General features: G+C 53.1%; 1 protein-coding gene across 5 annotated transcripts in view; it reads right to left on the bottom strand.

Moving 5' to 3' along the window:
- Positions 1-18,831: 18,831 nt before the first annotated feature.
- Positions 18,832-26,176, bottom strand: part of NF2 (neurofibromin 2 (merlin)) — a 101,607-nt gene continuing 94,262 nt past the window's right edge. For 3 of the 5 annotated variants that reach the window (XM_006869224.1, XM_006869222.1, XM_006869223.1), the window contains one exon: positions 19,078-19,136. Coding sequence is in view for 2 of the 5 variants with exons in the window: in XM_006869219.1 (XP_006869281.1) it covers positions 19,086-19,136 (51 nt within the window). In the remaining 3 variants the exon portion in view is untranslated. Of the gene's footprint in view, positions 19,137-26,176 lie in introns of all 5 variants that reach the window. The other 2 variants (XM_006869219.1, XM_006869225.1) reach the window with 2 other exon arrangements.

Raw genomic sequence — 26,176 nt, 5'->3', positions numbered from 1 at the left:
ACGCCGACTGCGCTCCCGCCTCCCGCGCCCGCCCCTCGCTCCCCGCCCCGCCCGCCGCCGGCCCCGGCTCCCTTTCCGCCGGGGCTCCCGCAGATGGCGCGCCCCCAAGTCTACAGCCACCCGGATAACGTGGGGGTGGCCTGGGGGTAGGGCCTTTCCTTTCTGTCCCTGGGCCCGTTCACCCACTACCTAGGACCCAAGGAGTTGGGAGGTAGGTCGACCCCAGGCGTCCGGGTGCCCGAAGAGAATCACAGTCCTGGGTGGCGCCTAGGAAAGGCTCCTAGGTTGGGAAACTGAGGCTGAGAGAAAGGGCATTGACCAAGGTCATGTAGTAGGGGCGGCAGGCTGTAGGGGGGTCGGCCTGGGGCCAGCTCCTCTGCCCTATAACTAGGACTCAGCTTTTCTGGGTCAGCTGAGTCGCTGCCCTGCCCCCCAGCAGGGGAACTCCAGTCCTGGATCCCCCAGCCCCCACTACGCAGCTACAGAGGAGCCAGGGTCTGTCTCTGTCCGTGGGCCCGGGGCAGACGCAAGCAGTACCCGCTGTGCTGCGTGGGACTGGTGAGGAGGCCTGTCCCGTCATAAGCTGAAGGTTAGACCTCGTGTGTACAAGGTGGCCCAGGCCTGGGAACAAGTGTGCTCATGGGGGGAGGGGGTGTTCGTGGGAGTAGCATGTGTGCATTATCTGTTCTCCATGAGAAAGTGCGTGCCATCAGCTGTGTGGACATGTGTTTGTGAGTCCACATGCAGATGGACGTGAGCTGGAAATGTGTGCAGACACTCGTGTGTGCCAAGGTTGTGAGCTGGCAGGGGAGGAGCCCGCAGATGCCCAGGACCCTGACTGGGAGGGTCGTGGACACATGTGCTCAGGTGTGAGTGCATTTGTCTAGAGCCCCTATGGAAACCACCTCTCTACACTGTTTGGTCCAATCAATCAAAGGCCCCAGGGGGAAAACTGATTGCCTCAGTCCTGCCAGGCCCTGCCCCTTCCGGAGTTGATTACATTTTTCTGCTTGTTTCTGCTTTTGTCGCTGATTAATCTCAGCTCTTTCTTGGGGGCCTGGGGATGGGGCTCAGCAAGAGATGGCAGCCTGGCCAGTTTGAGCTGGGCCTGACCCCAGCACTTACTGAGTACTGCCCTGGAGGGGACTCTAGGAAGAATCCCAGCTGTCTGTCTCCCAGGTTTCTACGTGGTCAGTAGGGTGCCCATGAAGACCCAAGCCTGAGAGAGTGAAAAGGCCCCAGAGAAGTCCTTAATTCAAATGTCCCTTCTTGTCTGCCATTCCCTCAGTAGCACTGAATGCTCCGAGCTCCGTCGCATTTTCCTCGGGCTTCTGAATCTGTCAACACCTTAGGCTCCCAGGGTGCCTGGATTTTCCCTGTCTGTAACTGGGGCAGTGGTGAGGATGAGGTACTGGAATGTATGAAAAGTACCAGCAACTCCTCGCATCTCTTCGGAGTTTCCTATTAGCATGCAATCCCCCAGGGAATATGAATTAATAATAATAATAATAATAATAATAATGATTAATTATGGCTGTTGAGTATTGATTGAGAGCTGAGTCCTGGTTGCTAGAGCCAGGCCAGCCTGACTCTAAATAAGGACCCCAGATGAGGAGGCTGAGTGGGAGTCTGCTGAGGGACTGGCAAGAAACCCAGCTCCCATACACTCCTCGTGGCAGAGGGGCACAGCTCCTGCAGTGTCCCCTGCAGCTCTGGCCTTGTCGCCAGCCCACACAGGGAATTTTCAGAGGAATGAGCAGAAACAGCCCCTGAGATAAATAAGCAAAAATGAAGGGGTGACCCTGTGAATATGAAGCAAAGTGTGGTGTCCATGCAGTCATGGACTTTAGGCCGACCCAGGCAGGACCTTGGCCTCCATCAGTGACCAAGGGACAGTCTTCCACCTAGTGACTAGGGTGTTCCTTAAGGCAGGCTCCCTAGACCCAGAGGGATCTCTGGGGCCAGGGTCCACCTGGAGGTTACAGTGTCAAGGTCATGGTACTGTTCCTGTCATCCTGGTCCCCTTGGGACTCAGGCCAGTCCCTGGCCTCCCTGGTGTAAAGCTAAGGCTCACTGCACTGCCTGTTGGCACTACATTTCCATATGCCCCCTGCACCTTTGAGGGTTGTACTACTCCTGGCTTCATAGAGGAAGACACCCAGCTCAGGGAGAAGGGACAAGGCTGGGTCATGCAGCTGTAGAAGGCAGAGCTGGGATTGGAGCCTGTAGGGGGAGGGGAGCCGCGCTCTCCTTGCCCTTACAGGTTCTGCAGGAAATGCTGCTTCTGAAGCTGCGTGGACCCCAACGCTCTGCTCCTCCTCCTCAGCCCTCCACCGCTGAGCTGCGTGGTCCACTGGACAGCGCCTGGGTGCCAGGTGCTGTGAGCCAGGCTGGGAGGCAGAGAGAAAGGTCGCTGCTCACACCTGGTGCTCTCAGAACAAGAGTCACAGAGTGGGCAATATATCTCACTCTGCCTGGAGGGCCTGGGAAGGGGTCGTTTTTCAGAGGAAGGACATTGCAGCAGGACTTGAAAAGTCTCTGGATTTCTCCATGGGGTGGGGAGTAAGAACTGCTTAGAAAACCCAGAGCTTGCCATGTGACCTTGGTATCTTAGTTCACCTCACTTAGCCTTAGTTTATCCACCTGTCAAATAGTAACACACCAACCCCAGAGTGAATGGCGAGATTGTGCATGTAAAGTGCTCAGAGCTCAGCGAGGGCTTAGAACTTGATAGCAATTCTTATGAACCAGATGCTTCAAGAGATGTGTGGTGTGAGAGGACTGCTGTCAGCTCAGGAGGACAAGGTCTAGGTCTGTGATCTCAAATCCTCTGATGCTTGGCACAGGGCTGGGCATAGAAGTAGCAGGACCTGGATGAATATATACCGCATGAATGAACAAACAAACCCCCGCCTCAAGCAATGCAGCCCATCTTCTCTGTACGTCATGGTAGAGCAGATGGCGTGGTAGCAGGGTGTGAATTATGTCTGTCGCTCCCCCATCTTAGGAAGGTGCTGCTACCATCATACTGCACTCCCTGGGGTGCCCAATGAGAGACTTGTGGCCTCGGGGTCTCGCCTGAGGGATCTCCCCAGATCTCACCCCTAGTCCTTGGCACAGGGGTTAGAGACACTGGGAAAGGTGACCTACACTGCATGTAACTCTAAGAGGATCCATCAAGTGTCAGGACAGAAGGAAAAGTGGGGACCTCTCTGTCCAGAGGCTGGACCCCTACTTTCCTTAGATAGTATAGACATCCTCCCTTTCTGGATGGAGACCTTGAAGCCTTGCCTCCCAAAGCCAGCATCCTCTTGCTGCCATTTTCAGCACCAGGGATAGCTCCCCCAACTATTGTGCCACTGGAGGGGGTTGGGGGTGAGGTGGAGAGAGCAGTTTGGCACATCAACAAGTGGGAACCTTGCTCAGAGGAGGAAATCAAGGAGAAGGAAAATGAATGCAAAGCTCAAGGTCATGCTGGACCACTGACCGCAGCACTGCCAGAGCTGGAAGGCCTGTGGGGGAAGGTGCTGAGAGGCTGGGAGGCGGTGTCCAGGGAAGACAGTAGCTCTAACCTCTGCTCCTTGGCTGGGGAACAATATTCTTCATGAACCTACTGGGGCTGGTGTCTGGAGGTGAATAAAATATTCATCGTCCAGGCAAACTCAAGCAGTCATTTGATGAATAATGAAATTTATATATTTAAGGGCCTAGACCAGCTGGGAGGGGATTTGGGCTGGAACCCAGAGGTCCCTGTCCATTCTGATCCCTGCTCTGGTCACCCCCTTGGAGGCCTCAGACACCTGGCTCACACAGGTGATAGGATAGACATGACTGAGCAGGGAACATAGGGATGGACAAAGAGCACTGGACCTGAAGTGTGGTGTTGCTGGGCCACAGCCCCACTCTGCTGTTACCAACTCTGTGCCTGAGTGTGGCCCCTCTCCTGGCCTAGTTTCTTCCCCTGTAGAATGGGGTTGGCTGTAGGGATCTGATGAGTTGTTCCAGCCACACACAGAGGTTGAGATGGACCTTTTGAACCTCTTCTTTCCCTTCTCCCTTAACTGCAGCTGCCCATCTCCCCTGGGCTCCTTCTGGGCTATTCTGCAGGGACTTGGAAGGCAGAGAGAGATCTGGCCACAGAAGCAGAGATGCTTCCAGCCCTGAGGGCAGGGTTTGATGTTTATGATTGTCAAAATTGGGCCCACAGGAGACACATGGGCCTCCAGGTTTGCACACACTCAAGTTCATAGGCTCTACCCACGGATATTCAGCTCCTATTTGGGATGTGGCCTAGGAATTCCAAGAGAAGGAGGCCTGAGTTGGGCCGGGAGAACTGACTGGGGCAGTGTGAGGGGAGCTTGAAAACACTAGAGAGATCCCTGTCCCTGATCCCCTTTGGGCCTCAGCTTCCGACTCTGGGAAATGGGTATCTATGTCTGGGGCACGAGGAGGCTGGGAGTCTGCCCTAGGGGTCAGGACCTGCACAGATGGGAAGGGGAAGATGAGAGCAAGGACTAGACACACTTCCTGAATGACAGCTGTGGCAGCTGGCAGGAGATGAAGTGTGAGGCATCTCCTAATTGCTCTGGCCCCAGTTTCCAGTCTGTTGCGTCTGACAAGAGGCTTGCTGACCTGCCTGGGGCAGCAACTCCCCTAAAAGAGACCAGCTTCACAGAGAGTTGGGGTGGAGGCAGTCACTTCTGGCCTGAGTCTCCCCTTCTTTGAGCTGGTGATGCCAGGGCCCAGCAATAGCCTGGAGACATGTACTTTCCATTCAGAATCTCTCTGTGGAACTTAAGTACTTGTGTGAGAGTTTCCCTTCCAACAGTCGGTGCCCAGGCACTGAAATACTGGGGGGCCCAATCTGCAGGCAAGCCCTGGAGGCATGTCCTCCAAAAAGCCACTCCAGAGAGAAACTGGCCTTTGCATTTGCCCTTGGGCAAGTCATTGGACCTCTTGGTGCCCTGTTTGGATATAAGTAAGGTCCCTGTGCCTCAGGGAAGGGTGACAGGAAAGTGTGGGCAGCACAGAGCTCAGGACAAAGCAGGTGTGACAAAGCTTGCTGTCATGATTAGTGTGATGTCCAGAGGAGTCCACATGATGTCACAGATACTTCCCCTTGGGCTGTTTTGGAGGTTGATGTTTGCCTCTCTGTCCCTCTTGGTCAGCCCTCCACCCCCACCCCACTACCATTTCCCTAAGGTCATTCCTCTCCGCATCCTACCACTCTAGAAACCTGTGGCTCCGACAAGGGAATCCTCAGACAGGTTATGCCAATCCCTTTTTGGGGCAGCCAAATTGTTTGACTTCAGTCACCTAATCCAACATGCTTACACTATCCTGGGTGTGAATTGCTGCCTCCATCCACTGCCATCCAATGGCTGAGGTGCAGCCTGTGTTTGCATACCTCCAGGGACAGAGATCTCACCCCCTGGAGGTAGTGGCACTTGCTTAATTCTCTGGGTTCAGCTTTTGTATCCAAAGATCTCTGCTGCTTGGAAAGAAGGCACGGAGGGCTACCTAAGCCATGAGGAAGTGGCTGTGGTGGGTGAGGGGATGAGCCTCACCTCCATCCTCCTCTAAAACCCCCACGCAGCCCCACCTCTGTGGCCCTCATTGCCCCTGCCATGTCAGCCTAACTGATGATAAAATCGACAGCAGTTTAATTGGTAATTTTAATCCTGGACAGAGCAGTAATGGCGTTACTAATTGGATCGTTAGAGATTTGTGCTTTATGGCTGTATAATTAGAGGAGCCGTGGGGGGTTGGGGTGAATTGGGGGGCTGGGAGGGAGTAGGGGACAGGGATCCTTGGGACTGGGGCAGGGTCTCCATGGGGACCTCCTGCTTTTCTGCTGCTCTCTCCAAACCTGGGCCCCATGGCAGTTGAGTGAGGGGTCCCCCTGAGGGATAGGTGCCACTTTCCCAGACCTGGGGTCCCATCATGTCGGGAAGAGGGATCCTGTTCCCCTTAGAGGAGGTGGAGGGCCTCTCACAGAACCTATCCCCCCCATGTCCTCCTTGGGGTCCTTGTGCTCATGTGACTCACATGGGACACCCTGTTTCATCAAAGACTCACCTGAATGGGCAGAACCACAGTCACTCGCCCACCCTGGTATCCTGGGACTCTTAGGTCCTACTTGTTTCTCAGGTGGGGAAACTGAAGCCCCGAGAGAGGAGGGCATCCTTATGTGTTTCACAGGTATGTGTTCGACACACTCTCACTGGGCACCAATATTTGGGTGGGTTCTCTACATATACACAGTGCCTTCTGTACCCCTGTGAAGTAGGTGGGCAGTAGGCAGAGGACTCTAGGGTACTGGCCTCACTCCCTGTGGGGTGATGCAGACACTGCCAGGTGCCTTGGTGGGACAGGGTGGAGTGGCCTTTGGATTAAGTTCACAAAAGGTTAGATATTGACTGATTAATTAACAAAAGGACAAAAAAGAAAAAGGGAGGGAGGAAGGAGGACAGACAGATGACCCTGGACAGACAGGGGGTCCTCCAAGCCCCTCACATTGGTCCTCTAACCTGAACTACCAAACTTTACCCACAGTCTTCTCCTAGCCCTCCAAGGAAGAGCCTGCGATATTCCCTTTCCTCTCTCACCTGCTCCAGCAGCCTCACCTGGCCCCTGCCTGCTCACTGCTGCCAGGAACACTCTCCTCAGACATTTGCACATCACTCCATTATTTTTACCCAAACATCCCTCGAGCTTAAAAAATAACAAACCAAAAACCTACCCCACAATGTTCTTCTTGCCCTTTACTTTCCTGTTGACACATAGTAGGTACTCATACATAGTTGATGAAAAAATGAAGGGGAAACTAGAGCTCCTCAAAGACCTGGTCCTAGGAGGTGGGACGTGGGGTGGGCTAAGGGGAGCAGGAGGCTGATGGGAGGGGAGAGTAGCTGAGACTCCTTGGCTGAATGCCCTTCCTTCTAGCTGACCCCAGCCCTTCCAGAGGCAGCTGCATCAGGAGACAGCACCCCAGTGATCTGTATCAGCAAATGACTGGGCAAGGCGACAGGCCAGGAGATAAAATCTGTCTGTCTGCCACATGCTGCTGACCCACCACACCTTAGTCTCACCCACCTGCACTGACATCAACCATGTACAGCCCTTCAGCCAGGTCACCAGCTGCTTTCTCTGTACCTTCCCAAAAGGAGTCCCTTCTGAAGTGGGCTTGGAGACCCTCTTGTCAGATGGCTCAGCTATTTGTCCTCTGGTGGGTCAGGTCAGTAGTTCTATCATCAGCAGGTGAGGTGGGGGTGTGCCCAAGGCCCATTGCTAGGTCCAGCATCCCTCAGCACCCCCTGCCCACTCCCTGACTTGGCCATCACCAGCCTCTGCCAGGTGATGTATGGCCCACTTGCCCTGCCAGGAATCAATAGCAGATGGATGGGCAGTGCCGAGGGGTAGGCTGGGAGCCAGGAGCTGGGAGCAGGCGGGGCAGCAGAATGAAGAAGCCATTCCCGGAACTACTGAAGGCAAGATGGAGAAGTAGGGGTGCTGACTGGGGCACCAGCCATGATCCTGGTCTTTTATGGAGGTGGGAGGTAGTGCAAGGAGTTGGGGGAGTTTGGGCCCCTCATCAGGCCTCTCAGTTTCTTCATCTGCAAAATGGGGATGAAGAGCCAAGTGGAAAGAGGCAGGAAGGACAAGCTAGGTCACTGCACACAAACCACATCCCCCAGACTCAGGGGGGCCCTAGCTACTAACACCCCCACCTGTAGATCTATTCCTAAAACCTTGTCCATCAGCTACCTGATTCCCACTGCCTTTCCCTCTCCAAGTCCTTGGGAGAATCCGATAGCCGGAGATGAATGAGATCTGGAAAAGTTTCTTCTTTAGTCTCCCTCCCATTTTTCAGATAGGAAAATTGAGGTCTTGAGAGAAAAAGACCTGCCCACAATCTGGTGAGAGGTCTCAGGGGACTCTTCTAGAAGATCTCTGCGAGGCCCCCTCCCACCATGGACATGGAGGGTGGAGGTGGGGGCTGGCTCAGCTGGTAGGAAGTACAGACAAGACAGTGCTGGGTCCCAGCTGTGGACAAGTCAGGAAGTGCCAGACGCTGCTGTGGGCTTTGTCTGCATCCAAGGAGACCAGGACACTGACTGGGTGGATGGACAGAGTGTCCTTGCTGGCTAAGCTGGATGTGGGGTGGGGAGCAGGGCAGCATTCTGGGAACTGGGTCTGCTTGTGGGGCCAGGCAGCATTTCCTGCCAACTGTTCACTTTCTTGCTCTTTAGAGGGGCTCAAACCCCATGTGGGGCTCCTGTGAACACGTGTCACAGATGCACATGGACAGGGCTGGGTGGAGTGTGAGGGCATGCAAAGGTGGGCCCGTCGGTACAGACACTGGCGTGGGTGCAAGATGTGTTTGCCCAGACCATGGGATAGGGCTGGGACAGGTGCTCTGTCGAGTATATGTGTCCACAGGAGTCCACACATCACATACATCTGTGCATAATGCACTTTGCATGTATGTGTGCATGATGTCCATGGATACAGACATGTGCACATGTGGACATGTGGGAGGACTACATTCATACTCTGTCCCCCACCAGACCCCACACCAGTTTGGCCTCAGTTGAAGTAAAAAGGGATAGGGTCAACCCCTCCACCATCAGAGAAGGAAACTGAAGGTAGCAACAAATTCAGAACAATCCTTACCTTGCCCTTCTCACAAGGGAAGGCTCAAGCAAGAAACTGTTACCCAAAGTGAGAGGACTGGTGAACCCCAAAAAAGATCTGCATCAGATCCCAGGTCAGGACTGTTCTCCTGTTCTGGGGGGATGAGTTGTGCTTGGCCTAGTTCTTCTGAACTGGGATTGGGCATGGAACTCCAACTTGGAGAGGTCTCTGGAGGTCTCTCAGGGCAGCCCTTGCTCCATAAAGCCCTGGGCTGACTCTTGCAGGTCTATGGTCTGGTCCTTTGTAGAGGAGGAGGGCTCATCCAGGGGTCTTATCCTGTGGAATGAAACCCTTCTCCTGCTGATGAGGCCAGAGATGCCGCCATCATTCAGGAAGCAGAGGACTGGAGACCCAAGGTCATCTCATGGACAAGGCCATTGTCCCAGTCAAGCTGGGCCAAGCTGGGCAGCCTTTATCGGGGCCCTGCTAGCCTGGGAGGGAAGCGAGCCCAGGGTAGGGGAAGGAGGGTGCTGAAGGAATCTGAGATGAGGCGGGAAGCAGGCCTTCTGGTTCAGTTAGTGAAGGGATTTGTCATTTTAATGATGTGATATTTCTTGCCTGGCTCCTGTCCGTGGAGGCACGAAGAGGACAGCTGCCTCCCTGGATGAGGTGATGCTGGTGGGGGGAGTGCCATTAGGTTCCAGCCTGGACAGACCAAGGGAGGGGGCCAGGGAGCCCTCCCAGAAGCTTGCCCTACCCCAGCTCTGCCGCTCCCTCCCTGCGGGACCTTCAGACACATCCTTTCCCATCTCCAAGTCTCAAGTTCATCATTTATGAAATGGGCCTCCCTACCTGGATGTGGAGAGAAATCATGGGCTACAGCAGTTCTATGGTCTCTGTCATTTCCCTTCCTGCTCCCTTCACCCACCTGTCTGTTCCTGAATTTCCACCTCCCCCATAGGCTGCAACAGGGCCTCCAGAGATGCCAGCCTAGTCCCCTCATCCTGTCTTACCCCCACCCAGTCTCAATGTGGACTGTCTGCTCCCTTGGCCTCAGACTTGCCTCCCTGGCCCGGCCAAGTCTGGGTTAGAGACTCCATCTCTCACAGCCATTCTCTTGGTGCCTCAGGACCACATGTCACCCTGGAGGGTGATGGTTAGTTTCCTGGTCTGCCTTGCTCACTACTGTGTTCTGGCACATAGTATGTCCTCGATACAGGTGTTTGTTGAGTGACTGAGTGAATGGCTGCTGAGCTGGTCTCCCCACCTCTCTTTTTGGGTTTGCCTGCCTGACCCCAGAGCCAAGGCGTCAAGGATATGGGAGGCTGTGGCGCAGTGGTGGTGAGGGTGGCCCAGCGGGCGGCCCATCCATCAGCCTGGCACTGTGCCTGGCCAGATGGAGCTGGGCCCCTGGGGATGGGAAGAGGAGGAAAAGATCCATCAGCTAACAGTCGTCAGCGAGCAACAATCATGTGGGTGACACCTGCCCCCCATGGGTCCTCATCCATCATGCTTGCCTGGGATGCAGGATGGAGTCCAGCAGGCTCCCTGGGGCCAGGGCATTTTGAAGGCTGTGACTGTTTCCTGTGGGGGCTGGGGAGGGGAAACTGAGGCCTGGAGGGGTAGAGTCAGTAGAAGGTAAAAGCAAGGACTCTGGGGTCAGCCCAGCTGGCATTGAAGTGACTGCTCTGGAATTGGCTTGTGTGACCCTGGTCAAGTCTCTTGCCTTTGGGAGCCAATCTCCTCATCTGTGAAATGGGAAAGCAGCAATATCCCTCACAAAGAGGGGGCACTCAGAGATGAGGCAGAGTCTGGCGTCTCATCCGCTAATTGATTCCTGCTCCTCAGGCTGGTGGGAAGGAAGAGGACAACTGGGAGGGGGAGGGGGAGGGGGACAAGATGATACTCCTCCTGGTCAGAGAGGCTGTGTCCCTGGCCACAGGCAAACAGGGTGAGTGATGCTCAGCCGCCTCACTGACCCCCAAGGTGATGCCATCCCAGCTCAGCTAGGGCATCTTCCAGCCCCCATACCCGCTTGCTGGGAAATCACCGCTTCCTTCTCAGCAGTTTTGGAGTCATTATTGTACCAGGACTTGCACAGTGGCCCTGGGAATGGAGTAGGCAGGCTGTCATTTCACAGATGGGAAAACAGAGAGTCTGCAGATATGCACTGAACACCTTACTACACAACAGGCCCTGTGCTGGGTGTGGGGAAAGGCCCCGACAGGGACTCTAGAAGTTTCTGGAGGTTGGGTCTGGGATGTGTACTGACCTGGCGTGTACTCCTCGGATGGCCTCAGGATTCTGGTGTTTCTGGGTCAGTGCTTGGGGCCAGGCACTGTGCTCAGCTCCTTAAGTACCACATCTGTGTACTTGTCCTTGGAGTGGGGTGACATGCATGGAATCACTCAGCTGAGAGGTGGTGGTGCCAGTATTTGAACCCCGGACTCTGAGCTCTGTCCACCCCACTGTATCCATGGCCTCACCTCTGTCCTTCCAGGTGTATGGCCCCCAATGTCCGCCTTTTCCATGGAGGTGCTAAGGATGGATTTCTTAATGAACTAACACATGTACCCTGCCTTGGGTGAAACCCCACCAGCCGACCTCCCCACCCCCCCTCCCCTGAACAACCCAGGCTGGGCCCTCTCAACACCTATGGTGTCCCCAGGGCTCATCCCTTTTTCATTGCTGTCACATCAGTTAATGTGAGGATGGGTTGGAGGGTCTCTCTTGGGATGAGTGCACCCAGGCAAAATGGGCACAAATTCTAACTCCAAGCAGTCACGTAGTCTGAGCCTCAATTTTTGTCTCATGGGAGAGCAATGGCCATTGCACAAGGGCTAGGAGGATCCCAGGTAGAAGCTGTTGCCAAACCTGGACCCCCGTGTACACAAAGGGGACCTTGGCCCCTCCAGGATGGCAAGGCCACTCTAGTTTCTATCATTGTCAAGCCGGCAGACCATGTGGTCCCTAGAGCCAGGTAGGGTTGGCTCCGGGAGCTGGGGCTTGGGAGCGCCCTGACTGCTGGTGCTGACCTACCCAGTCAAGTGGAGCCTGAGCTAATGAAGTGGGCTAGCCCCAGGCCACGGTGATTTCACATCTCGGTGGCCACTTCCCTGCCAGTAAATGTCACCTGGCATGGGCCCAGTCTCGCATGAGGTCAGGTAGATTGCTGGGGGCCGGGGATGCCCATGGAATGCTGATATCTGAACAGGACTCTCAGACCCTGAGGACTCCCTGCCAAGCATGAGGAGAGGCAGCATTTAGTTGGCTGCCGCTTTGTCATCCACTCACAGGGACATTTGAAACCATCAGACCCTCCTCTATTAACCCACAAGGACCAGTCCTCCAACCCCGCCACTTCCTGCCCTGCCTTCTGGTGGTGGTGTGGCCCACACACCTCCTGCCCTAAACTGTCTCCTTTGATAATGGACTCAGGACGAGCTAACTAACAGTGAAGAGCAATAACCACACAGCGGCAGCTCTGGGCTAATAAACTTGTGCTGTGGCAGGCACTGATTCACAACGTGGCATCTGTGAACTCATTCAACCCCTATGATGACCTGTGGTGCGTCCCACATCAATGCACTGTACAGACAGAGATGTGTAATCCTGGTGGTGGTGGTAGGACTTCTCAAGATGGCCAGGTCTCCCTTGTCAGCCCTTCCCATCAGTGAGAAGTCTTAGGTACTTGCACCCTAAGCTTCTGAGCCTAGGGAAGCCTAGGGACAGTTGGATCTTGTGAAACTAGAACTGTTACTCTGCTTGCAGTCCTCTCTCCTCTCAAAACTTGCCATATCCAGATCTGACCCCAGCCTCAGTGAGCTGCAACGGGGGATTGATAGCAGCTGCCACCCTGCCCATGATGCTGTGACTTCACGGGCAGTGGGTGTGTGACTCAGCCCAGGGGGTGTCCACACGTCCCTGCCCTCCCCCATTCTTGTCCACTCCCTTCCCTGCTGCAAGGATCTCCCCTAGGTAGGGTCCTGTCTCCAGGCCCCCTGCCCTCCTGGGCCTCCAGAGGCACCTAGTGTACTGGTCACAACAGAGTTCTTGGTACATACTGTTTGGGGACAGAAGAAACCCTGGTTTGGGCTGGGAAGGGGGTTGCCTGGAACCATAGGGGGCAGCTTAGAAGCCACCTTCTCAGAGGAAACGCCCACTCTGCCTGGGAGCTGCTTCCTGCCCCCCTTCTTGGTGTTCCGGGGACCTTCCTAAGTGGGGCAGGGAGCCCTGGCATCCCCAGCTGCTCTCCCTTTCCACAGGAAGGAGGGAGTGAGGAGAGAAAAGCCGCCGTATTAATAAAAGAATAGGATACTGCGACTAACTCCACAGCGCGCAGCTCAGAATAGCAATGTGCTTTTCTCCAGGCAAACAGAACTCCCCAGGTGTTAATGCAAATGCACTCCTGTTAGGATGAAAGAGGGCTGTTTCCCCGTTTGCTGGTTAATATGAAGAACTTAATAGATTCAGCCTCCAGTAGAGCTGGGAGCAGGGGGCTGGGGCTAGGGGGTGCTGAAGGTGTGGGCAGGTCCCCACCGGCTTCAGGGCAGAGCAGTTCTAACAGCCAGCCTATTCCCTACCCTCCACCTGGGCTGACAGGAGCTGATGGCCACAGCTCAGCAGGAAGAAGGCAATGACAGCCTGCCTGCCCTTCAACATTGACTTGGGAGCCGACACAACTTGTCCCTCCCCATGGGGCAGAAAGAAGTCTGCTGCACGTGGCTGGCCTTTTAGTCTGCTTTCCTGAGTGTAGCCAGCATCCGGGAGGTTGGCCTGTGAAATCCCTCTGGAAACAGTCCATCCGCACAGTGGTACAACCAAAAGACTAGTGGAATTCCTCTGGCCCAAACCCGTCCTATAGCCAAGGAGTCAGAAATGGAGATAGGGGTGTCTGTGTGTCACATTCTGGCAGGGGATACTTTGGAGGGACTGGAACTCAAGGTCTGCTTTCCTGAGCCTGGGCTGGCCACCTGGGCCATGCCCTGTTGGGACAGTCCTTGGGAATGGCCAGTCTAGGGCCTAGATGGTCAGAAGAGCATCAGGTAGCCCTGCTAGCCATGACTCCCCACCCCTTGGCTTCCTGGCTGGGTGGGGGCTGTCCTGTGTCTTACACTTTACCTGGCACCGAAAACCATGTTGGGCCCAAGGCTGCCATTTTGGGGGCAAGGGGACAGGGTGTCAGGAGCCAGGGTGTCACTAGACTTGGGAAATGCAGGGCGCTCCAGATCTTGGGGAGCAGAGGCATGCTGAAGGTAATAGGCTATCCCCACCATTCCTCCTACTTGTCAGAACTTTACTCCTTTCTCTAGGTGGGAGCTGCCAAGGTAGGTACCCATTATGAAACACCTCCCAAAGTCTTGCTTTTGTTTACCGACTTAATTCCTTCAGATCAAAAGCTGCCCCTTCCTGAGTGGAGTAAGTACATTATTTACATTGGAAATGGGCATGGCTCCAGGGGGGAACTTCTGCCTGATAAGAAAGAATTGGGTCACCATGAGGCTGGCTGGGCTGCAGATGCCTTTTCCAGCCCAGGCACCCAAGGCTGGGGCCGGGAGTGCTCCTCAGAGTGCAGCCCACCTCACACACTCCCATGGGAGCTTCCAGTCAATTATTGACCTGAACACAGGCATTAATGTGACAAATAAGTGCATCCTTCCAAGGCAGCCCCAGTCCAGGTTATATATCATCTCCTGAGCGTAGTGGCTGGCACTGAGCAAACACTACACTGGCAAACGGGCTCCATGCAGGTTCATTAAGCTCCTGGAGCAGGTGGAATCGGCAGGAGGCCTGGGTCCCTCTGATCATCAGTGTCCTTGGCCCCCACCAAAAGAAATCCAGAAAAAAACATCAGCCACTTATCCCCATGTGGTGACTCCACAACCCCCTAGAAAGCCTCATTCTACAGGTGAAGACACTGCTGGAGATGATGTGTAGGATGGCAATGCTTGTGAGTGGTCGGCAGGGATTTGAGTCCAAGTTTGTCTGTGTTCCAACTTCAGGGGCTCTTAACCACTCAACTAGGTCATTTTCCACCCATCCCCGGCTGGTTCCAACAAAGACTTCCTGTTCGTTGCCTCTCTTATTTTTAAGAGATTATAACTGCCACACAGCCAGCCTTGTTTCTTAGAAGTCCTTTCGCCTCTGGTCTAGTTCTGCTGACATCTTCCGGGGAACCAGAGGTGGAATCCTCAAGCCTCTTCACAGAGGGAGGGGCAGGTCTAGCCCTGAGGGAAGGGTGGGGTGCTGCTATTCTGAGGCTCTTACCCCAAGAAGAGGATGCCAGTGGGGACTGGGTGAAGACACTGTGGAGTTCCTCTCTGACTCAGCCCAAGTCTTCACAGCTGGGAGCTGTTCCTGTTTGCAGCTCGGGCCTCCCAGCGGAGCTGTTCCAGCGGCCATGGCTCCTGCCATAATGCAGTAATGACAGGCTGCCAGGGAGCCAGCCGGCTGGGGAGGGAGAGCAGCCCTGGGCCTTTCTTGATGAGAAGATGAATATGGGCTTTTTGGCGGAAGCTGGGAATGTGAGTATGGCTCAATGTTCTCTTCCCTAGACTGGCAAGAAATTGAATTTGACACGGCTGCTGCAGTCTTCTCACCAATACCTGTCCCCTCAAGTTCTGCTGCCAAGGCCTCAACACGTGGGCTGCCCTGAGGAGCAGCTGCCAGCAAACGGCACTGTGGGGGGTGGGGTAACCAGCCAGGGGTACTGCCAAAGCCGTAAGGACCCACCCATGGGGCTGTTGGCTGCTCTGGTTTTGCAAGAAGCATGGTCAGAACAAACTACTGGCACAGAACAGAGCTCCCCAAAACCATACTACAAGGGAATGCTATTAACTTGAAACCCCATTTAATGGAGACTCTGGGATGTCAGGCGTAGCCTAGACAGGACACACTAGTTTCCAATTAGTGTAAAGAATATCCCCTACATGTAAAAGCAATCTTATTATTCACAGAAAATAGGCTAACGAGTTACTAATTCTAGTATTCAAAGAGAATAATATTGTTTTAAAATACTCCACCATTCTTGGATCTTACAGATTTAAATATGTATCTTTCCAAAACTAATGAAAAACTAGTTAAGTTGAATGTGAACATTTTGGCAAAGTGCATCTTGTGTGTCTCTGACTGGCTATGCTAGGGGTTCTGACGCACCAGGCCCACAGGCACCTGTCACCACACTATGGATTTGTCTCCAGGTTTCGGCTGCAGTGGGTTGGGACAGGTATACTAGAGTAGTTTTTGTCTTAATAAACACCTTTTCTTCCTTAAAAACAAAAAATTAGCTCTGCATGGATGGCTCCCAATTTCAAATGCAAATGTCACATGGCCCCTTGACAAGAACATTCAGCACTAGGGCCCAGTATGGGGTTGGGAAGGGTGTACTCTGGAGCAGGAATAATAAGGTGCTATTAGCAAGGAAGGAGCCCTGGTGTGGCACTGTGGGCTAATGCATCAGACTGCAAAGTCGTTTGAACAGCAAGGTCAGTGGTTCAAGCTCACCAGCTGCTCCTTGGAAACCCTATACAGGGTCGCTATGGGTCGGAATCGACTCGACGGCACTTAACAACAATTAGCAAGGAAAGAGGTGACTGAGAGGCTGAAGGTGCAGTTCTGGTAAACAAGGAAATGGAACACCGTTTCCTCAGAGAATCCCACCAACTGAGCAACAGGTAAAACCAAGGAAGCCTCAAGATAAACCTTAGAATTTTTATTAAAACAATCATTTAAATTACAACAATTACCCAGAATAAAAAAGCCTTCCGCGGTCTGGCCCTGACAGGAGGGGGCTCAGAATCCCCAGGAAGGAGTGCCATGTGACATCCTTGAAAACCCAGCTTCCCAAGAAGCCCAGGAGAGCTGTGTACGGTCCCAGCTCTGTTGGCAAGGAACACTTAAGTCACTGCGGCTGGTTGTCAGCCTCTGGACTTGCAGTTTGGATTTGGGGTGGGGGGCGGGAAGGGAGAGAGAGAGAAACCTGTCCCGAAGATTACAAAACAGTCACTCAAAATGTTATGTAATGCTGGGGTGTTGTCTAGCAGGGCCTGGCAGGTACACGAATAATGGAGGGGAGACCAGGGCCAGAGGCCTTTGTGGCTGCGGTGAGGAAGAACAAGGTGGGCAGTGACTTCATGAAGGTTTCCTGACTGTGGTTCTTCCACCCGCCCAGAGCCACCACAAGTGCTCATAATGTAATCAGCATGGCTAGGGCACTGCTCCTGGCGGACTCTCAAGGTGTCCTTACTTGATGGACTCGGACGTCCTAAACATGTTCACTTAAAGACAACAGTCACCTCAGCCACAGGGCACAGTTTCTGAAAACCAAGCTCCCCTTTTTACTCTCTCCACTCCCCTTCCCACCAGAACCATCTCTGGAGAAGTGCCCACTAGCTCCGGCCTCCAGAGTCAGTTGGAATGTTCCTGGCTGGGCTGGGAGTTGGTTCTGCTGACCCCTTTGCCGACTCTGGCCTAAGGGCACTTCTGCACAGCTCAGCTGCCAGCAGGCTCCCTTGTGGCCAGACTACTTGGCATTTCTCCACTTCAGACACACATACAACAGTTAAATAAAAATAAAGCCCGACAGTGTTTTTATAAACTGCCACCATGTTCCTGTGCCCCACAGCCATAGTAAAAGATTAAATTTACAGCTAGGAGGGAAAAAAATCGTGGTGGAAATCCAGGTCTGGGTTTTCAGCTTGAGACGACAGAGGCTCTCCCGGGGCTGAGAGCACACCTTGGGGGAGAGAGGCCTTTGAGGGTAGGGAGACTCAGCTCTTTAGTCACAGCAACCCATATTCAGGTTCCAGATGCAGAGCCCACCTGCATGTCCTAAGGGGGCTGGGGAGACCCTGGCTCCCTTGGGACACTGCTCAGTCAGCCTCACTGTGGAACAAGAACATCTCATAACCAAACAAAATTGCCAGAGAACCCCTTCTGCTCTCAGATCTCGCCAGGCCCTCCCAGGTCTTCACTCTATCAGCTTCTTCCTACTGACTGCCATTCTGCCTAGCCTGCACATAGGCCTCATGGTAGAGTCACAGTACCACTACCAGCCATGAAGAACACCGAGGAATCAGCTGGCCCCAAACCCCAAGAGCAAGCGAGCCATGAGGGTGGCTCATCAATTGCCAGCATGTGTAGAGCCCACAGTGAGTGGATATGTGGCTCCATGACCTCACAGGGAGGGGGCACAGAGGGACCCAACATGGCCCCCAGTGGGGAAAGAAAAGGAGCCTGGCTACTAACAGAAAGGCTGATGGTCTCAATGCACCTAGAAGCTCCACAGGAGAAAGGACTAGAGATCTATTTCTGTAAAGATTACAGCTAAGATAACCCTATAGGGCAGTTCTACTCTGTTATGTGGGTTGGTCATGAGAATCAGAATCAACTGGATGGCACCTAACACAACTCAGGGACAAAGGCAACAGCACAACGAAGCCCAGGTGCCATGAAGGCTTGGGAAGGGCTTGCTGCACATGGCCAGGAGGACAGGCGATCTCATCAGCAGTATCTTGCCAGGAGAGAAGGCAGCACAAACTGAAGCCAGAGAAGGACTCCCCATCTGGATCTACAGGAAGCAGCGCCTGTGGGGTGTCTGCGATCTGCAGAACCCCTAGGTCAAAGCCATGCTATCAGGTATTGACTAGACAGACACGCAGGGGAGGCTACAGTCCAAGGGAGGAGGGAAACCACATGTGGCTCCCTGCTGCCTCTCAGAGGCTGGTGGGGGCGAGGACAGGAGGAGGGTGGTGAATGTTCTGTGGGTACAGAGCCTTACACAGCTCGCCCAACTTCCCAGCTACTCTGCTGATAGTCCGCCCCTCATCACAGCTTCTGCCTAAATTCTTTCCCTAGGTACAGATGCCTTTCCGATTCCCTACCAGCTGGCAGCAAGAGTGCTTCCTCAGGGGTGCCTGGGATTTTTCTTACGATGGGTCTCAGGAAGCTCACTGGGCCTGGGCTCAGCAAGCCCTGCTTCTTCATTGCATGATAGCTCTTTGTCTACAGATAGTATTCCAGAGCCCTGCGCTGGGCAGGAGTGGGTTGGCAAAGACCTTCCCTGCTTCCAGGAGTCTCTGTACTTCACTCCCTACACCCATTTCCCAGACTGAGCTGGGGACCAGCCCTGAACAGTATGTAAGATACATGCCAGGGCTCCTTTGATAAAGAAAGTTTAAGATTCCACATTAGAAGAAGAAAGACAAATACTTATTTTTTTTAAAAATGAAAGACATGGGTCAGGAGAACTAGAACCCCTGAGAAATTTCTGCAGGGTCATAGTTCAAGGCAATTGCACATGAAGTGGGTTGGGCTCTGTACTCAGCAGGGGAAAGTTCTGGAGCTTTCACAGAAACTCCCAGCCAGCTCTCCCATGGCAGTTCCCATGGTGTCTGACCATCCCGCTGGTGCGGAGCAGCAGTGGCAGGTCATGGGTGGCGAGTCACCTACTAGAGCTCTTCAAAGAAGGCCACGCGAGACTTGGCACTCTGCAGGGTGAGCTGTAAGAAAACAGAGAAGACACTGAGGGAACTTGGTTTCTACACTTTCATACCATCCTGCCTGTGGATTAATTTAAAAAGTGACTTAGAGAAAAGGACGTTTTATTTACCTAGACACTTAGGGAATTTCTAGATTTGCCCAAGAATTCAACCTAGAGATGACAAATGAAGAGCATGCCAGGAGGGATGGCTAGTGGGCAAAAGCATGTTGGGAAAATGTTATTGGCATGTATTTTCTCAGAGGACAGGTAATCTGGACATTTTCAGAGTCTCACATTCCTGTCTCCTAGGAGACATCCCTGTGGTGTTCCGTGATAACAGTTGTCTGTGGAGATACTGAACAGGGAGGTAAATACCCTCTGGGCACAGAGGGACTTTGTAGGCAGCATCAGAGGAAGGAAAACTTACCCCTTTTCTCCACTCCTAATTCCTCAGGGCAGCTGACTATCTCCTGACCAGTAGTCAAGACCAGTTTCTACTATGAGTTGGGGGACACTGGGCTTTCTAGGTGGTGCTGGCTCAGGTTCTGTGTAGAAACACGTTTATGCTCTATGCCCAGCCCCAGCCCTTCCCACAGCTCTTGAAGGTCTGGGGGTACCTACTGTGCATCTTCATGCCCTGAGCACTTGGTTCAGTGCTTTGCACCCTCGAAGGAGCTCAAACAGCTTTGATGAGTAAGATGTAGACCACAAAGATGGTGAGGGGGTGGTGAGAGCTCCCATCAGGCTGAGGAGGTTGGGTAAATCCACCCTGCTGGAGTCAGCCTCAGTGATACCCCAACTCTCTTTCCTCGGGGGGTGAGAACCAGGAGGGAGGCTACATGGTCTGGCCTGCTCCCTCCAACTCTGGCAGCTCCTGAATCCACAAAGTCCTCAGGACCACATGTAACAGTTCCACACAGGGCGGGGGAGGAAGACTCAAACCAACCACTTCACCATCAAAAGACAGGCGGCATTAGTGTGCTCGAAACGAGACAGCTTGAGAGCCATGCTTTAAATCCTGCCAAAGCTTTTGGCCTTGGAGTTCCTGACTAACAAGCTGAATGCAGGGAACCGTCTGAGATGTTTTCTTCAGTGAAACCAGTTTCAGAAGCCCTTTGAAAGCCCATTTCTGATGGGAAATGGGAGAGCGTTTCATTTCTGTGCTGACATGAACACTCTTCAGCAGGGAGCTGAGTTTGGAGGGGTTTCTCCCTAGATCCAAAGAGAAGTGTGCCTGTGACACTGAGAACTAGGATGTGAGTGGAGAGAGAGAAGAAAGGGAAAAACCAGCTCCCCGACCCTGAAGGGAACAGAGTGCTTAAAGCCACTCTGAGTCAACTCCTCATCCCCAGTCAGACATAGGTGTGCTGCTCAGACTGCATGGATCCAGTTCCCACCTGGACCACCCACCACAGCTGTGTGGTCCTGGACAGATCTCAGTCCTTCACTGTGACTTGGGGTGATAGCAGCTCTTCCTCAGAGAGTGATGTTCGGGTTAATCGGGAAATGCGTGTAAGCTCACAGAGTGCCTGGCACACGCTGAGAACTCGACAGCTGTTGTTACTAATCACACGGCAGGCTTCCTCCCCTCCCCTGCCCTGGCTCCTCTCCTTCTAATGGGGGTGGTAGTGGCAGTGGTAGTGGCAGAGCAGAGGGCCGGTTAGGAAAGGGTGCGAGGGAAGGCAGGGTCATGTGTCCATGAAGTAGGACAGACAGATGCCCCAGAGAGGCCTGGATACCTCACCAGGCAGGGTGCCCAGGCCTGTGGGGGCCTCAGAGAGCCTCCTGCCCATTTGCACAAAGCTGGCTCCAAGAATTCCTGGATCCTCTCACTGAGAAGCTTGTCTGGCCGTCCCCTCGAGGTACCAGGGGATGGTTCTGGCAGCACCCGCTAAACCAGACTCCAGTTTCTGAAGCCTGTGTTTGATGGGATGTAGAGTGCTCCTGGGCAGGCGGGTGCTTCCCTGCTCTCAGCCCACACCAGATCTTGAACCGTGGGGCGCAGCCTCATCTCTTATCTCACAAGAACACAAGTTTACCTTGGCCCCCGAGGAGAGGCACTGAGGGGGGGGGGGGTAGAAAGCTCTTGACCACACAGGAAGAGAAAAGCACAAAAATATGTGGCCTCAGCAGGGGGGGCTGGGTACAGCCTTCCCAAAATGCTGCAATGGTCAGAGACAAGGATAGATTGTTGGATAGAGGCCTGGCTGGCCATTGGGGACTGCTGGAGCCCAGTGAGCTTGGTATCCCACTCCGTTTTCACCTTTCACTTCGCTGGATAGTCCCTGAGGGTTCAAAGGAAAAACCTCGCAGTATACTCCCTGCTCACTGTCAGAGCCCCTGCAGTCACCGCACTGGCCTTAGGCTGGCTTCCAAATCGGTAGGGTCCTCTATCTCAGGCAGACACCGATATGTCCACCTGCCTCTGCATTTCCAACCCTCATAATCCGTCCATGCACTTTTTGAACTTCTTTTGTATCCTCATCCAGAGGCTTTTCTGCTTCACCATCTACTGACATCCTGGCAAACTCTTCAGATGCTGCCCTGGCTGTGTGCTTGTAGACACTGTTCCCCAAGCAAGCAAGGCTGGGAGTGGAGAGGGGGCCCACTGGATGGTTCCTTGAGTCATACATACACTGGACGGGACGGCCGGAGATGGAGAGCAGGTGGGAGGGTCTGCAAGGAGAAGCCAGGTCAGCTTTCTTGCTTCTGCCTGGAACTTGGGTGTCTTCTTAGAAGCCCATGGGCCCAGAGACTCTCCCCTCAGGCACTGCCTCACCTTCAGCAAACTGTCTTCCCTGCCTCACCACCTGCTGTGGGCAGGCCACAATAGGAAAAGCTCCCCAACTGTCCTATTTACAGCAGGAGGTATTCATTAAAGAGACGGGAAGGCTTCATAAAATTCACTCTGCCTCTCATGAAAACCAACAGTTCTCTTATGTCCCATGTCAGCGTCTGCTCCATTCCCTGTGCAGTGACTGGCTTCTTTCTGTACGGCACCTCTGCTTCTATAGCCAGAGCTTCCATGGAGAAGGTCCGACTAGGGCCCTATGAGCTGAGAGCTGAAGCTAGTCTCCTGAGTCCCACCCACCACCCCACGTTACAAAGACGCCTGTGTTCCCCTGGCCATCCAGTGGGCCCCCTCTCCACTCCCAGCCTTGCTTGCTTGGGGAACAGTGTCTACAAGCACACAGCCAGGGCAGCATCTGAAGAGTTTGCCAGGATTTCAGTAGATGGTGAAGCAGAAAAGCCTCTGGATGAGGATACAAAAGAAGTTCAAAAAGTGCATGGACGGATTATGAGGGTTGGAAATGCAGAGGTGGAGGTTTTGTAGCAAGGAAGGGAGTGGTTAATTCTCCAGGATAGGAGCGGAGGCCTCTGGGACCATCAATGGAGAAGAGCCGAGAGCGGGACCCTGCCCAGAGAAAGAGAGATGCCTGAGATAGAGACAGAGATGATGACGTGGAGTGATGAAGTGACTGGGGACTTTGGACCCAGAAGGGGAAAGGGACTGTGGGCCGAAAACTGGGGGGAGGAGAGGGAAGTGTAGGGGGTGGGTTTCTGGGATATACCCTTTGGGTGGTTGATGATGCATGGAGGGGATTTGAACCATGGCAGTGAGATGATATACGATAGAATGAATGTAAAACTAAAGTTCTCCCATGTAAACTATCATATAATTCACAATAAAACATTAAAAAAAAAAAAAGTGCATGGAAAAATGGGTTTAAAAGGTCATGGATTTTTCAACACTTTTTGAAGCCCCTTGTACAACAATACCTGAGTCATTGTGGGCCTGTAAAATATAACCCACTTTGAGTCCTTTGGAGGACGAGTGTGTGGGGTTCTGCCCAAATGTGACAGTGACCACAGTTGTTACACACTGCCCTTTAAAACTCATGACTGAGTCCAGGAGGGTCAACAATGCGGAGTGCAGCCTATCTCCCTTTGGAAGCCACACAAGGACCGATTGCACCCAAAGCTGCTAACCCAAGCACTCTTGCCAGTTCCCTACACATGACTAAAGGACAGGGTGTTTCCTCACTAGGCACTGGGCTGACCCACTCTCTCTCCAGCTGTCTCTTCACATCTGATTAAAACCAGTTGTGTGAACAATACAGGCGGCAGTTATGTTCTCCCTAGACTGAAAAGGCTATTCAAGTCTGTCACTAATCCAATCCCACCTTGAGAAGACAATTGTCTTTTCTTTTCTGCTACAGATAAGAGATGGCATTGTTTTCACCTGACCTGGACTCTAATCCACCTGTTGGGGTCTGCTCCTCCTTCCTGCCTAGTGCCAATAGACTCAGTCCTTATGTCCAGCCAATTTCTCCCATCTGACTGCCAGTTATGGGGACAATCACCAGGCCAACAAAGGGCAGGAGGGGAGCCACGTGGCAGAGCCAGCCTTTCTCAAATGATCTAAACTGTGTGGTGTAGCACGACAGAAACAGACACATCCACCCAAGTGAAACATGCTCTGATTTAGAGACACATCTGTCTCCTTGCAAAGGGCAGGTGGCTGGCTTCTCTAAACCCTGCAGAGGACAGGTTACCCAAAAGATTCTCCCTAATCCAGATATCCATGCAAGATGCAGAGTCAACAGGCTCCTGGTCCAGCCCATTAAGTCATACCAATCTGGCACCTGCCCACTCTTGAGAGATGGCCCCAGGGCTGGAGACAGCAAGCTTGGAAGGCACCTGTGACCAACACCAGCCTCATCCCTCTAGTTGGCTGTGGAAGGCTTCTGGCTACAAAGGCTCCTCCAGCATCGGTCCCAAGAGCGCCCCCTGCTGGTAAACACAGTATGAGGCTGGCTGCCAATTCTCCTTCCAGGTCTCCTCTAAAAGTCCTTTTGGGGGGATCGCTTCCCAAAGTGATGGGAAGATAACTAAATGTATTCCGGCAAGATGCCTGCAGCGGCAAGGCTGCTTGATTAAGAATGAATTACACTTTCATCAGCACAGAGAGAAAATTGATTCACAAGGCCACATTGTGAGAATCTTGTTCCTATAGCAAAAGGCGGTGGTGTGGAGGGTGGGCAGGACACAGTGCCACTTAGCTATATCAATGGAGAGAGAGGGGAAGCACTACAATTAAGCTGGAAGCACAGAACTCATCAGAGCACCAGGATTCCTCCAATTTGTCTCCAGGGGCTTCGCCTCAATCCATTCTGCCCTAGGGAGGTGTAAGGGAGGAGAGAGGGGGCCATGTAATTCATTTTAAACAGTAAGACCCACAATGCTGAACCCATTTTAGATACTAACCTAATAACTCCCGGCGCAGAGACGTGGCTTGTCCCATAAAAATGCCGTGGAACTGAAATGTAAGCTCTAAAATCATGTTACCCTTCCTCTCAGCCACTACATATTGAAAATTAGGGAGTGGGGGAGGGTGGAAATGCAGAACGATATGCAGGTTCTCTGGCACCCAGACCAAGAGGAGGAAGCCAACTCTGAAGCAGAAAGGTGACAGTCAGACCCAGCAGCAGCACATTCCAGCATCCTTTTTGGTGTGGGTGTAATAAACATCCCCTTTCCAAACCAAAGACCAAGGCAACTAGCTACTGAGGAGGGAGAGCTGCTGGAGATGAGCTGAGGAAGCTTTTCTGTAGCCTGTGACTGAGAGCTTATACCCCAAAACTAGCTGGTGATTTGCACGCTCTTATCCCTAACCACAGTGAAATTATAAAGGGCAAGTGCATCCCAATGTGCAAACCCAGTTTGCTCTTAGCTCCACCAGGGAGTATCCATGGGACTCTCTCCTGCATGTGAACCCTTTAGGGGTCACCAGCTGCAGAAAGACATTTGGACAGTGATGCCTGCCTTGGCCTCATTCTGTGACGCTGGTGGGGCCCCTTGCCACACCTTTTTGTCACCTGAAATAAGACTACATGGCCCGATTCACCTCACTGGGCAGGTGTAGGCAATCACCTGGGCTGCATGAGCACCTCAGGGAAACATCCAGACAGACTGGTGTCATTTTAAAACTGCCAACACATCAAATGAGAACTTGTGGCAAGGACCCGAAGCAAAGAGCCTTGCGCCTGCAGAATGAGTTTGCATCCAGTGTCTTTTCCCTCCCACTGTTGCAATAACAAATCAGGGGATAGGAGCAGAGCTGCACTGAAACCCGTTTCCAGTGCTGAGGGACCAAACGGGATGTTTTATGGCATCAAATGAGTCCCAAATAATGTCCGCAGGCACTTCCAAATGGGAGTATAATATCATAGCGGGAAAGGCAGCACCTCCCAAAGACCAACTGCTCAATCGGGAAAGCCTTCCAACCAAAATCAGCTATTGTAGAGCAGTCTTTCAGAAAAGAGGCTGGTAGAATCTTCTATCTAAAGAACTGTCAGAAACAAGTAAAGCCCTCCACAATGAAGAGGCACCTAAAAATGGAAGTGATTTTTTGGTGTGTGAGGTAAAGTAGGTAGCCCATCCAAGACAAGCATCCTTCCTGGGACCACGCTGTGACTCCCAAGGCCTTCCCCAAGCTTCCAACAAGATGGGAACACGAGAGCAAGAGCTTCTCTCAGCCACTGCAATTTCTTCTGTGTTCTATGTCCACATTTGATGCTGCTCCTTGCTCCCCACTCCTCTTCCTTTCCCTCCTCCCTCCCACCACTGCAGTGTTCCAACAACAAAGGGAAGGTTCTGGAGCCAGGGAGTCAGTGTTCTGCCTTTATGTCAGGGCTGAGGATGCTCGACCAGACAACGGAAGCAGAGACACTCAGTCCACAGGGTTCATAGGAGGGTTGAGCTGATTAACCACATAATTAAGTACCAACTATTTAGCAGCATCTTTGAGGATAGCAACACGAACCAGAGGTCACCCGGAAAGCTCTGGCTGTTGGTTTAATTGTGGGAGACACCTTTCATGGATATCCAATTTCTCCCTGTGATTTATGACTTCCGTGGGTGCCTGAAGTGTTCTACTTCACTTCACCAGCCCTGCATCTCCAAGGGGAGTCCACACAAATTGACGATGACACTGGGCTTTTATGTCTTCCCGATCTAAGAGAGACACTCTGGCTAAATGTCAAGGTTCCTCTGATT

This window comes from Chrysochloris asiatica, unplaced genomic scaffold (genome assembly GCF_000296735.1).
Source record: "Chrysochloris asiatica unplaced genomic scaffold, ChrAsi1.0 scaffold00128, whole genome shotgun sequence".
NCBI classification, from domain to species: domain Eukaryota; kingdom Metazoa; phylum Chordata; class Mammalia; order Afrosoricida; family Chrysochloridae; genus Chrysochloris; species Chrysochloris asiatica.
Note: the sequence above shows the minus strand (reverse complement) of the source record. Positions and strands in the feature narration are given on the sequence as shown.